Here is a 16,467-nt window from a genome sequence, read left to right as displayed (position 1 = left end):
TCCAGGTTTTTCCTTGCTGGTCTAGCTTGAATTGATTCATGCTTTAACTATGAAAATACTGAAATCTCCACAAAACCCTTTCTGATTATTATTTTAGTTTATTATGATGTAAAATATTATTGAAAAAGAAGGAGAAAAAAAAAGGATATTGACTATTTTTTTTCTTTTATTATTGTGTAGATCATGTGAATTATACGATTGCGCTGTTGGATCGAATCAAAGATTATTAAGTGTAACTTTTGAAAATTCATTTAAACAATTTGAATTAAAAATCAATAATACTACTAATAACAGTAATATCTCTTCTCAAAACTTTATGAGAACATTCAATTATGATCCTTCAAATGAATCTTCAATTAATTCTCGTTATCATCAACAGCCAAAAAGTAAACAAGTTCGTATATCTAATTCATCAAGTCGTTCTGTACGCTTAAAAAAATCACCTACATCATTAGTTATTAAAAATAGTAATATTATTAAACCTATCAAATTGTTTCCATTTCAATCTTCTCAATATATAAAACAACAATCAGGACAAGGATATAATCAAATCATTTCTGGAAATAATCAAATTAGATCTATTAGACTACTTCCATTTACTACTACTAATAATAATAAAGTGCCTTGTTTATCTTATTTGAATACACATTTATATGATAGTTCTATGGCTAATGATAATAGTTATACTAGACAAACTAATTCTGTATTAAATATTTCCACAACCAAATCCTCATTGTATCATTCTCCTTCAAATGTATCGTCAGTTCCATATTATGTAAAATCTATGTTACCAGTGGTGAACTATACATCATCATCTTCAAAAAAGTTAATTTTCTTATCTTCCGCTTCATCGTTACCATCATCTATTTCAATAAATAAACTACAAACATTTAATACATCTAATATATCTAGGAATAAATTTCGAAACGACAATAAACGAGGTAAATATATTGAATATTCAGCAATATCCCAAGACAACAATCCTACATCTTTACATTATAAAAATAATATTCCTTTCTCAGATTCATCAATAAATGATCTTTACAATCAAATGGTATGCTCAATTCATTACTAGTATTATTTATGATTATTAACGGTGATTATCATTTGTATTCTTGTTAATTCTTGAAATAGGTAAATAGTACATTTTTAGGTTATGACAGTCTATAAAAAGTCTAAGGAAAGCCATAGTACTATAGAGTAGAATTTAGAGACATTGAATTTAAATAGTTAATCGTTTATAGACGATGATTTCACCATTGACTTATCTGTCGAAAGTTTGCTCAGGAAGTATGTACTATCAATATGGGTATTAAGATCATAGACTAACCATTGAAAATAAAGAAGCGCCGGAGCGGCTATTTTGTCTCATGGTAGACGTCCTTATCAGTTCATATTCACAACCTCACCGAGGATGAAACACAGAACCTTAGCGATCTCGTAGAGATAGCTCAACCTTTGGATCACTTAACCGACACTCATTGATTAATTGTTTAACTTCAAGAGGAAATTTACGGTTACAAGCCGTGACCAATTACGTCTAGTCTTGTCGAATATGAGTCTGTTACTCGTTAAAGACAATGGGAGATAGCTGTATAATATTGTAAATTGACTGAAGTTAACGATACAAAATTTTGGGCTACACTCTAGTGGTCTAATGACTAGGCTCTTACCGCGAGATCTGGAAGTCCTAGCTCCGACCATTGAATAAGTCGTGGATCCGCATCACCTGTTAGTCCCATTTCAGAGCGAAACAGCTGTTCAGTGCTTCAGGATTTTCGATATATCTTATGTGCGTTAGTTCATGATCACAACAAAATACAAACCTTTTTCTCTAACTTTCTTAACTGAGAATATTTAAGAAATCATATCTTTGTTGTTTATGTCTACTGATTATCCGGCTTAATGATTAAAAATGTTCACAGTGACTTTAACTGAATATCATTCTCACTTGTTTTGTGAATATTTACATGGTGCTGAATCTTTGAAGTATATCTTTGCTCCTAGTGAAATGATACAGTAAGGTATGTTTGATGAAATAATTGCTGGATTCAAGTAATAAGAAGTTGCAAATTTCATTCTTCAGATTTTTAGCATATTAGTATCTAGTCCCGAGATACTGAAAATCGCATCATTTACCTTCATAGTGCAATATGAGTTATCTAGTTAAGCAGCTTTATGGAAAAAACTAATTAACAAAACCGAATCAACATGAATGAAATTGAAGAGTTCATATTTATTATATGAGTCGTGTACTTAACCATATTTATTTAACTATTAGATGTAACATGAATATAAAACAGTTTATTGTTTCTAATATTCAAGTAATACTTTTGATTACACAAAACAGATATTTGGTCCTGACAACAATAAAACATCAAACCCAATCAAATTAACTGTAAAAACTGTTTGTAATGATCATCAATGGAATTCTGGAGATAATTGGTCACCGTCTTTAATAGATAATTCATCACCTCATTCAGTATATTCATCTCATGGATCAAGTACATCAATTAGTCTTAGTCCAAATGAACAAAATCTAACAGATTTAAATGTGAGCATGCAAATGGAAACTACCGTTAGTGAACTATTAGAATCAATACCATTATCAAACAAGTTATCGTATGATAATGATGGAGTGCAAATGAACATAGATTTTAATGGTAATTCATATGATTCAAATACATTTGAGTATGAAGACTCAGAACTATCACACTTGGATTCTGATTTTGAAAGTAGTGAAAATTTTACTGGATTTCAACCAGATTTGATATCTGATTCAGATGTTCTTAATAGTCCTGTTTAAAGAAATGTAAGTTATAAACAGTCTTACTGGTAATTTAGTCATTAAAAATGAAATGTATCAAGTTATTATGACGGTTTGATTAAATTTAGAAATACTAAAAACGTAATTATTTTGACGGTAATATTGATGGGTAAGTATGGGGACTTCAGTCAGATGCAGTTAGAATCGATAAATAATACAAAAGTGATCGAGTTATTCTTTATTCAAAGTTCAACTTTAAGCAGATGAGATTACGTAGATTTATCACGTAGTCTAACATTTGAATGGCTTTTTTTGTAAATAGATGGATTGTAGTTAGAAGGGGAGGTCGTGATGGGAATTCAAAACTTTTTAACCACATTCCATTTATTCTAATAATCATGATCGTGGCTATATTAGAAGAATCCTCACAGGATGCACATATTACAACAAAGATTGGTAAACAATGAGTTCTCAATATCAACAGCGGGGTAATTCAAATCCCTATAACATTTCAATGGTTTTGCGTAACAGACCTTCGTATTGATGTCACTCAACCAACGACGGAAGAAATCAGGATGACCGTCAGACAAATTACGAATGGGAAAGCAGCAGGACCTGACAATATACCAGATGAAGCTCTGAAGTCAAACATAGAAGTAACTGTAAGTATGCTTCACCTTCTATTTAAGAAGATTCGGGATAAAGAACAGGTACCGACGGACTGGAAAGGAGGACATTTCATCAAGATACCGAAGAAAGATCCGAGCAAGTGTGAAAAATACAGAGGTATCACACTACTATAGGCACCAGGAAAGGTTTTCAACAGAGTGTTGCTGAACCAGATGAAAGATTCAGTATGCGCCTAGCTTCCAGATCAACGGGGCGGATTCCGTGGCGATCAGTTGTGCATAGACAAAGTCACGACATTACGGATCATCGTTGAACAATCAATTGGATGAAACTCGCCACTAAACATCAACCTCCTTAACTATGAGAGGGTGTTTGGCAGCGCAGATAGGAGAACTTTATGGAATTTTCTTCGACACTATGGAGTACCTAAGATCGTCAACATCATACGAATTTATATGACGGACTACACTGCAAAGTGGTGCGTAGAGGACGGCTGACAGATGCATTTCAAGTAAGAACCGGAGTCAGACAAGACTGCTTACTCTCTCACTTCATTTTTCTATGATGGCTGACTAGATCATGAGGACCTCCACACCTGAGGGAAAGCAAGAAATACAATGGACAGTTCGGAATCACTTAGACGATTTGGACTTCGCAGATGACCTGGTCCTTCTATCCCATACACGCTAACAAGTGCAGATGAAGACAACTAGTGTAGCAGCAGCCTCTGCATCAGTGGGCCTCAACATACACAAGGGATAGAGCAAGAACCTCAAATACAGCATGGAGAACACCAACACAATCGCACTTGATGGAGAAACTCTTGAACAGGTGGAATCTTTCACGTACCTGGGAAGCATCGTCGATGAGCAAGGAGGATACGATCCAGATGTAAAGGCAAGGATTGGCAAAGCAAGGGTCACATTCCTACAACTGAAGAACATATGGAACTCAAAACGACTGTCAACCAATACCAAAGTAAGAATCTTCAATACGAACGAATATATGGAGCTGAAACTTAGAGAACTACTTCAACCATCATCAAGAAGGTACAAGTATTTACAAACAATTTGTCTACGAAAGATACTAAGTGTCCGTTGGTTTGATACCATCAGTAACAGCTTACTGTAGAGTAGGAAAAACCAGCTTCCAGATGAAGATGAAACTAGGGAAAGAAGATGGAAGTGGATAGAATATACATTGAGGAAATCATCAAACCGCATCACGAAGCAAGCGCTTACTTGGAATCCTGAAAGGAAACAGAAAAGAGGAAGGCCTAAGAACACATTAGGCCAAGAATTGGGAGCAGACATGAAAAGGATTGCCCAGGACAGGGTTGGGTGGAGAGTACCGGTCGGCGGACTATGCTCCTCAATGAGGGGTAACAGACTTAAGTGAGGTTTTAACGTAAATCATCAGTATTTTATCGGAAGAATTTTCAACAATTTAAATACAGTTTACTAATTAGACTTTACTTAGTGTGCCAAAGACCTATATAAGAATGAGTACGTTTTTTGTGACCCGATATCTGACTCGCTGGTTGGAACAGACAGTCATAAAGACGTAGCAAAGGAAACGAAGAGAAAATAGCGAGGCAGGAATGACGCGCGATGGAGAAGGCGTGCAAGCCAACCCGATTTAAACAAGCGTTAATCGATATTTATAGCCAGGTAAAAGTAAGTTACAGACATGTGATGAACACACATACGCTTACATAAAAATATCCAAGGTTGATAGGAGAATAATTAACAAGGTCAAAATATAGCTTATGGAGAAATGGATGAATTAGTTTGTCCAGAAGCTAGGCTAAGCTGTGTGGGCTTGACTGCATACTAATATGAACTCTTTGATTAAAAAACATACATAGGAATAGCCACTAGACGTTGCTCTCATTCAGAAAAACAGTTTTCAAATCAATAAATTTATGGTAAACACTTTATCTGAATAATATTTAATGCCATTATACCTGTTAATAGCAAAAAATATATTTTGCTTTAGCCATATGATCAATGCCTATTCCAATTTTCAACTAAAGAGATGACCAGTCTCCTGTTATTCCATAAGATATTGCATAACGTGATAGAATCATAGAAATATTGAGTATTAAGTTTACTTGACAACAAGATACTGATTGTCAAATATTCCCCCCAGTTAGTATAACTGTCGATTAAGTTGAAATCAAACCAACATCTTAAACTAAAGTTACCGTCTTAGGTATACACGAAAACCTTTCCCTATTAGTTACTGACTAATGGGGTTATAATTACGCTCAATTTAAATATAAATAGTCATTCGCTTGTCAAGGAAATTATCTTTTTGAAACGTCAAAAAAACATGAAGTACAAAAATATCATTAATGAACAGTTTGGATTTTTAAGAAACGTCTTGTGAATTAGATTTTACAAACAATCGATAGCGTTTGATTAGCTTTTTATAAAACTACTATAATATGATGGGTTAGAAAAGCAATTAGTGAGACTCAGTATTATAGATTCGTACTCTATTTAAAATATATAGGAACACAGAGATAACAAATAAATAAAAATTTTGTTATCAATAACCAAGTACTGACGCTTATTCAGAACTTGATATAACCTCAATAAAGATAAAATCTATGTATCAATATTTTAATTTGTTAAAGTACATTCGGTTAACAAGTCCCGAATATAGAATAAAAGCGCATTTTAAATTTTCACAAAGTTGAATTCATGAGTTAATCTAAACTAGACCACCATTGAAAACCTAGAAGCACCGGCCAGTCGTTCCGTCCTAGTATGGGACTCCTCAGCAGTGAGCATTCACGACCCCACATGGGAGGACCCAAACCATTTACCATTTAAATTTCACTACTAACCACTTTCCATCTATTTTATGTTAGATGTCAATTGTATTGAATCATCAAGCGTCTGTAGGCATTCGAAAACGTTTACTTAAAATTAACCCAAAGCCTTAATAATTTCGATGCTTTAAGTTATATAAATTTCAACGAGAATATTTTCCATTGAATTACATAGAAACCCGGTAAAGTCTATAAATTGTATTAGAAAGAACCCACAAATGATGATATGTAGATTGTTTTAAATAGTGTGTTAAAAAACGTATTTTATCGCCACACCTTTTTTTGTTTTTTTTTCTAGAAAATGAATCTACCTAATTCAACCAAAACAAACCCTTCATTAGAATGATGAAAGAAGCTTGAATTCTATTTTCAGTTACAACTTCTTAGTAAACTACTACTAATATCTGTTCAAAGTGAATGCACTTCGATCATCATTTCATGACTGCATATTTTTTTAGCTTTAATTTAAAAGGATAAGTATCGTGACACTATTTACTGAAAGTGAAAATACTACCCAGTTTTTTTTTAAAAAATATCCTTACTCCTTTGATTAATACTTCCCTACCTACCTATCTATACATATAGTTATGTATCTATTTAATTACCTTACTTACATAACTTATTTATCTGTATAATTTACATCAATGTTAACCCGGCATTGTTAGTCTAAAAGTGAATTTGTTATTTAAGAAAATGTGTAGTAATGTATACCCAAGCGATTTTGAATACGGCGGAAAAAAAGCAGCAAAATCCAGTTGAATAAGATCAAATTATTTTTTTTATTCAATGACTTCTTGTGAGGAGAGAATACAAGAGAGAGAAAGAGAGGGGGGACATAAAGAAGGACTGCGAAAGTTAAAATAAACATAGATTAGGAACAATTGTAAAAAGGGATTGGAATTTATAAACTATTATGGAATCTAGGAGAAACTAATTGTCATTGTTGTATTTATATTGATTTACATGAAAATACTTTGTTAATGATGATTTGTATCAACATAAATAAAAGAATTTACAATTCAACACATAACTGATGTACTTTAAACTTATGACAAGTAAGGAAATTCGTAAGAGAACTTAGCCATTTATTTTGAATTTATCGATTAAATTATACCTAAAAAAGCATATATAACCAAGATTTTCACTTGACAATATAACTTGTTTCATAATGTCCTTCCTTGTGTTGATAAAGATTTGTGATAAGTCCGTGTAAGGCTAAAGTAATGTGGATAATAAGTGGTGCTTGAGTAACCAAATATCAGTGTCTTAATTGGATCCATTAAGTACTATAGTCTTAAACAGTTTGTGTATTAAACCATTATTAACCTTTTGTAATCTTAAAATATTCGTGTAAGTCGATATTTTCATGCTTATTAGTTGGTTATTACATGCTAGACATAGGAAAATAATATGTAAATCTCTTTACCGTATTGGGTTGATTATAAACGAGAACATTGATGAAGATTTCGATATCAAGATGAAAAAATAACTTTTATCTCTCTTAAAAGCTCCTTCTCATCGCAACTGTGATCATTACTACAGCCAATGAACTATTTTTTCCCTTCATATCGAATACTTCACAAACTATTACGTACATGCGCTGAAAGGATAACAAAAGAATTTAAGTTGTAAGAAGAAGAGGATGTAATTGTGATATAATTTAAATCACAATATAAGATGTAGATCGATGGTGTCAGTATGATGAAATCAAGTCATTATTTTTTTTTCTAAACTATACTAATTGTCTTATGGAATAACAATAATACAAAAGTAATCATTCCTAAGAATTTATTAACAATTAAGAAAACAGCTGAGAATAATAGTCTAAGAAGAACAGGTAAAGGTAAATGGTTAAAAAAAAAAACACAACAGAAAACTGGGAAGAAAAGACTATATTAAAAAGTTTTTCACACAAGAAAGTGTATACACATCATATAAGATAGAGGAACGATATGAAGATATAATAAAATATGACAATACAATATTGATGAATGATACTATTTCTTTTTTCCATTTCATCAAAACCATTTCCATCCAATGATCGTCATGGACATAAATATCATTCACATTGAGATGATTATATTAGTGAAGTATAAAATGGAATAGAAAATATTGAGACATTGACTAGACAATCATAAAAGAAGACCTATTCCAAAGATTCTTTTTCTTCCTTTAGAAGGAATTAGATTACAATAAAATAAATTCTATGGAATAAATAGATTTTCACTGGCATATAAATAATAATATGTAACATGAAAAGTGTTTATACTTGTTTCTGGGGGAAAAAAAATTCATTCGTTTTCATTTCTTTGACAACATTCAGTAGTGCGGTGTAGAGAGAGAATGATGAAAAATGTAACTGTACATTAAACATGAAAATTATGCATGCATATTTATTATTTGACATACATTTAATATCATGTACAGAATATATTCAAATACCACAAAATGGGATAAAACGCTAATCAATACTATCATTGGAAGACAGAGATATTTTAAGTAGAAGATGGAGAAAAAACAAACTATCGTCAAGATATAGATATATATATATAATCGATAAATGTTCCCAAGATTCATTCTATCATTAATGTTGCCCATTTTTTTTTTCTAAATCAATTTGTTTCAACTACATTGGTTAAAAAAAGAAAGTAGAAAAAGAAAACGAACAACAAATAAAGAACATATACATGTATATATCTATCTATCTAACTACTGAAAAAGATACATCATAAGGATAAAACGTGACTAGAAATTAATGAAATAACATTGAACAATTAATCAATAAATTGAAAAAAAAAAAAAATTTACATACCTCACACATGAAAACTTTATTTTCAAGTAATGTTTAGTATTTGAAAATAAGTAGTATTTACAAGGAAAATTTGTTATTTCCCTTTTTTTTTTTTTTACCAAGTTAACATAATAACTTATACAATACACACAGTAATATACTTTTTTAACCAAAAAAGGTGATTCAACAAATGTCTTTTGGAAATTGATTAATTAAGAATTTGCTAATGTCCTGTGGTTGATAAATCGATTGGACAAAATGGTGATCAGTTTTCTAGTTTTTTTTTCTATCTAAAAGGGATAAAATTCGACTGATATTATGTCATAGCCATTCAGAAAATTCATCTTTATCATAAGTAAATATTCATTTTCTGAATTATAAACAAGATATCCATAATGATGATTAGTACAATACTGAATTTTTGATGTTTTGTCACTTAGTGTAGGATGTTTCTTCAAAAAATAAATAAATAACAGATGAAAACAAAGTTTTTGTATTCACTTTATCTCCTAAATGACCCAAATTAGGTAAAGTTAAACAGTCAGTTAGATTAACAAAAATATATGAAGGGCTTTTGGGGGGAGATTTCAGTAATTTTACAGTTGAAATCATGAGTCAATTGAAGCTAGACCACCAAGAAAAACCTGGAAACACTGGATGGCCGTTTCTTATTATTCTGGGACTTCTCAGCAAGGCGCATCCACGATCCCGCCTCATGAGATTCGAACCCAAGACTTATCAGTCTCGCGCGTGAACGCTTAACCACTTGACCACTGGATGCACACTTCTGAGGAGTCCGACAATAGGACGAAACGTCCGTCCAGTGCTTCCAGGTTTTCCATGGTGGTCTAGCTTCAATTGACTCATGATTTCAACTATAAAATTAACAAAAATATATTTAGCTGATAATATGTATATAATAAACAATAATAGTATACATATTTTACATAAGCACAGCATATTTGAGTATTTATGATATTAGAGAAAATTATATTTCTCAAAGGAATCAAGTTTTTTCATTAGGATTTGGCTAATTGGATTGGAAAATTATGATAATAACCACTACTCAGTAATTAATCAACTACAAATATCTTAGTCCTATAATAACATCTTAGACTGTAGGATTGGATAATCTAGAGTTTGAATCCAAAAACGGAATATCATTCCCTTGAAGACTGTATGTACTTCTTGCTAACGAGTAACAACAAACATGACATTTAGGTTAAGGATTTTGTTGTAACTATTTTCAATCGCCTAACATCTTATTTAGAAAATGATTGTTCAAAGATGAATACATAGATTTGTAACTGGTAATTGAGGTATATTTCTCTTTATTGTAGTTATTCAGGGGGTTTGTATAATAATCTTAACCCATACCAACAAATGATATAACTCTATGTAAGTGAATAAAAACCTACATAACAACTGGAGTATTGAAAACGTCACTATATGTGGACCCAACAGGTATGTTGTTATTATGCGAACTTAGGAAAATGCTTAAATGATATTAAAAAGTCAAGTATAGAAACTACCAAGTATTTTTACTAAAGTCATACAGCTAAGAAATCACAAAATATAAACATATTGTTTAAGATTAATGATAAACTCTTGTTTACATCGTAGTAGATTAATGATATTTCAGATTAATTTGCATAAAATAAGACAATCACTTTTTTTTAGGGGAGTGATTTATTCATTGTTTTCGGTGAATGAATTTGATAGGAACTTTATGTTTTTCATTTGTAAGTTAGTTGATAATGAAGTTAATAAAACTGATAAACTAATTTAAGAAATTTAGGGCAAAACAAAAAAATTTTATAAAACAAAAATCAGTCAAGCAGTCAGCTACAACGTAGGACCAGGCACATATACGCATCGGCTCAAGTTGCCATACATCGTTAGTAAAACAAAAATATAATTCATAAAACTAATAAATGTATTCTATTTTTATATTATTTCAAATGTTTATTTAGATTGAACCACATCTATATAGATGATAATCAAAGAAAGATGTTTTTAGGTTACGTTGTAATGACTGTATTGTTTTAACTTTAGAATTTCACGTGCAAACATACACGAATAGATACGATACAACAGTATATTGAACGATTACTTATCTGATCATTTACTTCCTTAGGAAATATGTCCTACAGATTACTTTTCACAAATAAATATGAATTTTTTCTTTTAAATGAAAAGATAATTGGAGTTTTTATGTAAGAATTATTACGGAACAAAGGGATTTCATCAAAGTCAAACTGATGTTCATTCCATTAGAATTATTAATCGAAAATCGCTATTTCCTAAAAGTTCAACTTAAAATTATATTCAATAAAATAAAATTGTATCAAACTTGGCATTCACCAAATTATGGACATGCTGAACCAATGAACTTTGACTTCGAAATAAACTCACACACTTTTCGTCATTTTAATTAAGTTACTTATGTACAATATAAGTAGTAAGTAACAACTGAAATAAAAATTATCTAACTCTATTTGATCCAGAGATTTATTTTTATTTAACAGAGTTTAATAATACAAAAATAATAATAAACCGGAAGGCAAATAGTTTTATAAGAGTCTAAATGAGGATTTTCTTCTCTGTTATATTTCGGAGATAGATTTTTGTCTAAACCTTAAAAGTGAATTGCGATAGATTGAGAGTAAACTAATTCAACAAAAATATATATCGTTCAAATCATGAGTCAGTTGAAGCTAGACCACCATGGAGAACCTGGAAGCACTGGACGGCCGTCTCGTCCTATTGTGGGACTCCTCAACAGTGCGCATCCACGATCCCGCCCCGCGAAATTCGAACCCAAGACCTATCGGACTCGCGCGCGAGCACTTAACCGATATATATATATATATATATATATTGATTGACTTGGTAAGAAAACTTTTCAGTGTTTCACTTAATATTTTGATATGTTATTCAGTATCTTTCAACACAAAATTACAGACTATCTCATTATTATCTGATAGCCATACAGTAAACAGTTAATTTGCAAAATAACCATCAATAGTCTCAATCTTGACCATTCCTTCTGCAAATATCAGTCCATCTTCTCTGGTTTCATTGTTCATGCATTTTTATACCGGTTGCACTTCGTTTCTGTTCCTCCCTTATAGATCTTCTGCCCAAATACATTGCATGCCTGACCATCATCATATTCTACTTATATGGATATAAGTAACCCACACCACACCAGTACTTATTGTTTTTATTCAGTCCAATGAGTAATGTCAGTTGATCACAAAGACTGAGTTTAAAACAATTATCATCTACAATTTTTATTTGCTAGTCACACAGTATTTGTGGAACAATTCCAAAATAAATCTTGATAACGTTTTATTTAACATGTAGAAATATTGATAGTTAAGTAACTGACATGTAATACATATGCATAACTAAATTTCTAAATCTTCGGTTAACTCACGGGGCTTGGGGCTTGCATCTTATCCAGGTCTAGAAGATCGAGAGGATCCAGATTTAAAATGACGAGGTGTACGGGAATGATTCACAAAGCCAGAAGTTGTAAGTGATGCAGATTCCTCATGAGATCGCTGTCGTCCTACAGAACTACTACTGACGTTTTGCTAGAATGATAAAATATACCCATTCATTGAAAACAAATCATAATTGCTACAAAATATTATCCAATACCAAAAGGTCGAATTTCAAACGTTATCTTGTGATCAAGTTTGATTCTTATGTAAACATTGATGAGTGAGAAAAAATTGAATAACACCGCAGAATATACCAAGAAATGTGTGTCATTTAAAATCAAATATAAATCATGTAGGCAAATTGCTGAAGTACAGAAGATCTTTTTAAACAGCCATTGCTGCTTATTCCACATAAACTAATCAGTTACCAACATCATCAATCCTTATAAACTGAACATCCAACGACTTATCAAGACTTAAGTGACCTCCGATTGTTTATGATGGAAATAAGATCTAAAATTTTCGTATATAGGCATACACCATTAAAAAGGATTCTGTCACTGGAAACTTTACTGATAACCACATGCTTTTAAAAAGGAGGACAGATAGGAGGGGGGATTCGGTAGGTAGTAACGTCAAGGTTGTATGTAGTTGAGAAATTGAAAGTTTCGTGAAGAAAAATATGATAAGTTATATGAAAGATAATAATCCTCTTTTGTAAAACGTTATTGGGGCCCGCTTAATGTCCTCCTGTGTATATCATCGCACGATTGTTTTTCTATCAATCATTCCTTTCAAGGACACAATTTATGTTATTTTAGCTTTCAAACATTTGATAAAATGATATGGAATAACTTATAATAGGTTACAACAACAGATTTTATCAATCAAATGAGAATAATCCACTAATTTGCTTTTGAGTTCGGTGTTAATAATTGAGATTTTGAAAGGTAAGCAAAATCGCACTCTTCTATCTCATTACAAAGTAGATAAATAAACTGGAACCATGAAAAATTCGAAAGCCTAATCGTATTTAAATTTATATTAATTCATGACTAGTAAAGTTCAGACATGTCGAAAGTGAAACAAAAGGTTGCCAATGGGGACTAGATGTTGGTCGAGCTATAAAGCAAAAACAAATTTACGTTCGTATTGTATCACCAGACGCTTGTCGAATGATTCTAATGGGTAAACATTCTCTTTGAGACCTGAAGGTCTTAGGTTAGATTTCTAGTAGGTTCGTGAATGTGGATTTCTGAGTAGTATATCATTATCGTAGGATGAAATATTATCCAACTATTCCCCAGTTTTCGACAGTATCTCAACTGAAATCAATATGTGACAAATACAACTTACAAACTTACAGTCAAGTTTGTTTATTAGGTTGGTTTTACCAGTAAGCCATTATCAAATGACTACCTCACACACGTTCATTCGAACAACAATTTGTTTGTTCAATTCAGAGTTGTAAAAACAAATTTGCCGATGTCAGATTCAAAAAAACTAACTTAACTACATAAAGATATGTTGACACAAACTGTGAACATTGTCGATAAAAAAAATCTCCACAAAACCCCCTTTCAATAATGATCATATGCTCACTAGTGACTGGCTCCATGAGGTATTTCCTGGAGTTCTAGTGAGAAGCAGTAACCAGTGGAGTTCAACCAGGTCTGTTGGGAGATATCAACTCATTGGACACATTAGTGAATGGTTGCTCAATTTCGTGGATCGGTTGAAGTTAGACATGCCAGCTCAGTGGTCTAGTAGCTAAGTGCTCGCGCGCGAGACCGATAGGTCCTGGGTTCGAATCTCGCGAGGAGGGGTCGTGGATGCCCACTACTGAGGAGTCCCACAGGAGTCCCGAACGTAATAGATGTTATTCTTTAAAAATTATAGCAGTAAATTGAAGTAAAATATCAAGTTTTATCCCATTCTAACAAATGATTATTCATTAATGAATAAATTTAAAGTTTGTATACTTATAATATGACTTATACCAAAAAACCCCATTTATTTGTAGGTAATACTTCACATATACTTACCTTCCAATTATTACTTTTGACTGGTTTTGATTCACCTAAAGTTGATGGTGATAGTATAGTTGAATTTTCTTGAACACTTCCACTATTACTAGCAATTTGAGTACCAGGATTAACACTAGAACCTAGTCCTGAAGTTGTATAGTTTAATTCTGGATCATCTACTACATGTTCTGAATCATTATTAACAAATAATCTATGTGAGAAATGATTTGATTTTTTGCATAAACCATTTAATGAATCAGTTAATGATTGAACATTATGAAAACTATTTGGAGAATGGCTTATTTCATGAAATGAATTAGTTAATAATAATAAGGATTTTTGTAATCCATTTACTGTATAATTGTGGTCGGTAATCTCCTGGAAGAGAGAAAAACAAGCAAAAAGGAAAGAATAGATTAACTGAGATCATAAAATAGAATTCTAAATTAACTAAAAGTGAGAAGTTAGAGAGTGAAACTGAAAAAAGCTTAAAAGGCTGAACTGTAAATACTGTCTGTATGAAAGTATAAACTATTGTTTAACTGTCAAAACCAAAACCGCTAGGTAGTAACATACTGCTATGTCGGGATAAATATCAAGCAAAAATGAACTCCGGGAACTGTCTTACCAGCAGTTGTTGGTTATATTTTTATTGTACAATTATTAAATACTTAAATTACTGTATTTTCCTACTTCTAAACTTTTGTTTAACATATAAGCTATTATTGTGTGTTATACTTCAATGTCATTTGTTTATAACTATTTATTCTTAATGGAAAGTAGAGCTTATCCAAATGTTTCTTGAATAAAAGCTTCACAAAACGGTGATCGCATAAAAGACTTTTGTTTCATTGTAAGTACCAATAGGATATTATTTTCTATCATATTGAAAGAGATAAGTAAAATGTGATACCTGAATTTCGTGATCATTTGATGAACGATCTTTCACAATTCTGGAGTCTGAATCAGGATTTAATACTTCACGAATTCTTTGTCCAAATAATATAGAATTGGAACAAGCATTTTCATCTACTACTGACGCGTTCATTGTATTATTATGCTGTTCTAATTCAGCTCGAACCGCTGACAAAGCAGCCTCTAAACGTTTACCATGTTCAGTTAATTCTGTTTGAGAAGCAATCTATTCATCATTTTGTAATGAAAAAAGAATTCGAGAATGTTATATTCATTTGGCTTTTAGGTAAAAACAAAGTGGTGACAAATTATAATAGTATTTTAATATACATGCAGATACACAACAAGTACACGAGGAAACAAACATTTACATAGAATTAACAAAGAAAAAATAAATAAGTTTTAATCATATTCATTGTTGACTACCTTCTTTGGTTGACCACTGATATAATAGTTGACTGACTTTATTCATATCCCCATAGTTGCATGATTATTTCGAATGTAATTGTGTAATATATATAAATAACTAACAGTGTTATCATTTCAATAGTTCATTCCATTTAAAATTAAACACTGTAGGAAATTAGAGAAAGGCAACACTCAACTGATCACACAAAGACAAAATGCCTTAAAGAAACTCAGAACTAGAGATATTTAGTTCCAGCAGATATAGGACGTACTGCAGTAACTATGGTCAAAGAAGAGTGCATCAGGAAAGCCGAGGAACTAATTGACGATAAAAGGTATATAAATCAATGGACAAATCTAATTAAAAGGTTAGACGATATCTCAATGACTTTATATAAGCTTGTCAAAGCAGAAAAATATCGAAACAAGAACAATGAAGAATGTCCAGTTTCATCACACTTCTGAACCCCAACGTACAATCTATCGAGAAAAATTTCAAGATTATTGAAACACTTACTGGATTACTTTAATCACTCCATTAAATTTCCCATACAAATAATGGATAAAATTAAGGAGATTCAAATCAACAACGACGAGCTGATGACATCCTTCGACGTAACAGCTTTATTCACCTCAAT

The 16,467-nt window shown here is 31.7% G+C and overlaps 2 protein-coding genes across 2 annotated transcripts in view; one reads left to right on the top strand and one right to left on the bottom strand.

The window, feature by feature from the left end:
- Positions 1-2,806, top strand: part of Smp_150740 (putative asparagine-rich antigen) — a gene marked incomplete at both ends in the record, with an annotated part of 27,488 nt that extends 24,682 nt beyond the window's left edge. The window contains 2 exons of the mRNA XM_018793251.1: positions 181-1,054; positions 2,351-2,806. Of these exons, the coding sequence (XP_018647783.1) occupies positions 181-1,054; positions 2,351-2,806 (1,330 nt within the window). The remainder of the gene's footprint in view (positions 1-180; positions 1,055-2,350) is intronic.
- Positions 2,807-12,488: 9,682 nt separating this feature from the next.
- Positions 12,489-16,467, bottom strand: part of Smp_150750 (hypothetical protein) — a gene marked incomplete at both ends in the record, with an annotated part of 92,703 nt that continues 88,724 nt past the window's right edge. The window contains 3 exons of the mRNA XM_018793250.1: positions 12,489-12,629; positions 14,525-14,884; positions 15,420-15,647. Coding sequence (XP_018647782.1) covers positions 12,489-12,629; positions 14,525-14,884; positions 15,420-15,647 — 729 coding nt within the window. The remainder of the gene's footprint in view (positions 12,630-14,524; positions 14,885-15,419; positions 15,648-16,467) is intronic.

Source organism: Schistosoma mansoni, chromosome 1, assembly GCF_000237925.1.
Source record: "Schistosoma mansoni strain Puerto Rico chromosome 1, complete genome".
In the NCBI taxonomy this organism is placed as follows: Eukaryota; Metazoa; Platyhelminthes; class Trematoda; order Strigeidida; family Schistosomatidae; genus Schistosoma; species Schistosoma mansoni.
This window is presented reverse-complemented; position numbering and strand designations above follow the sequence as displayed.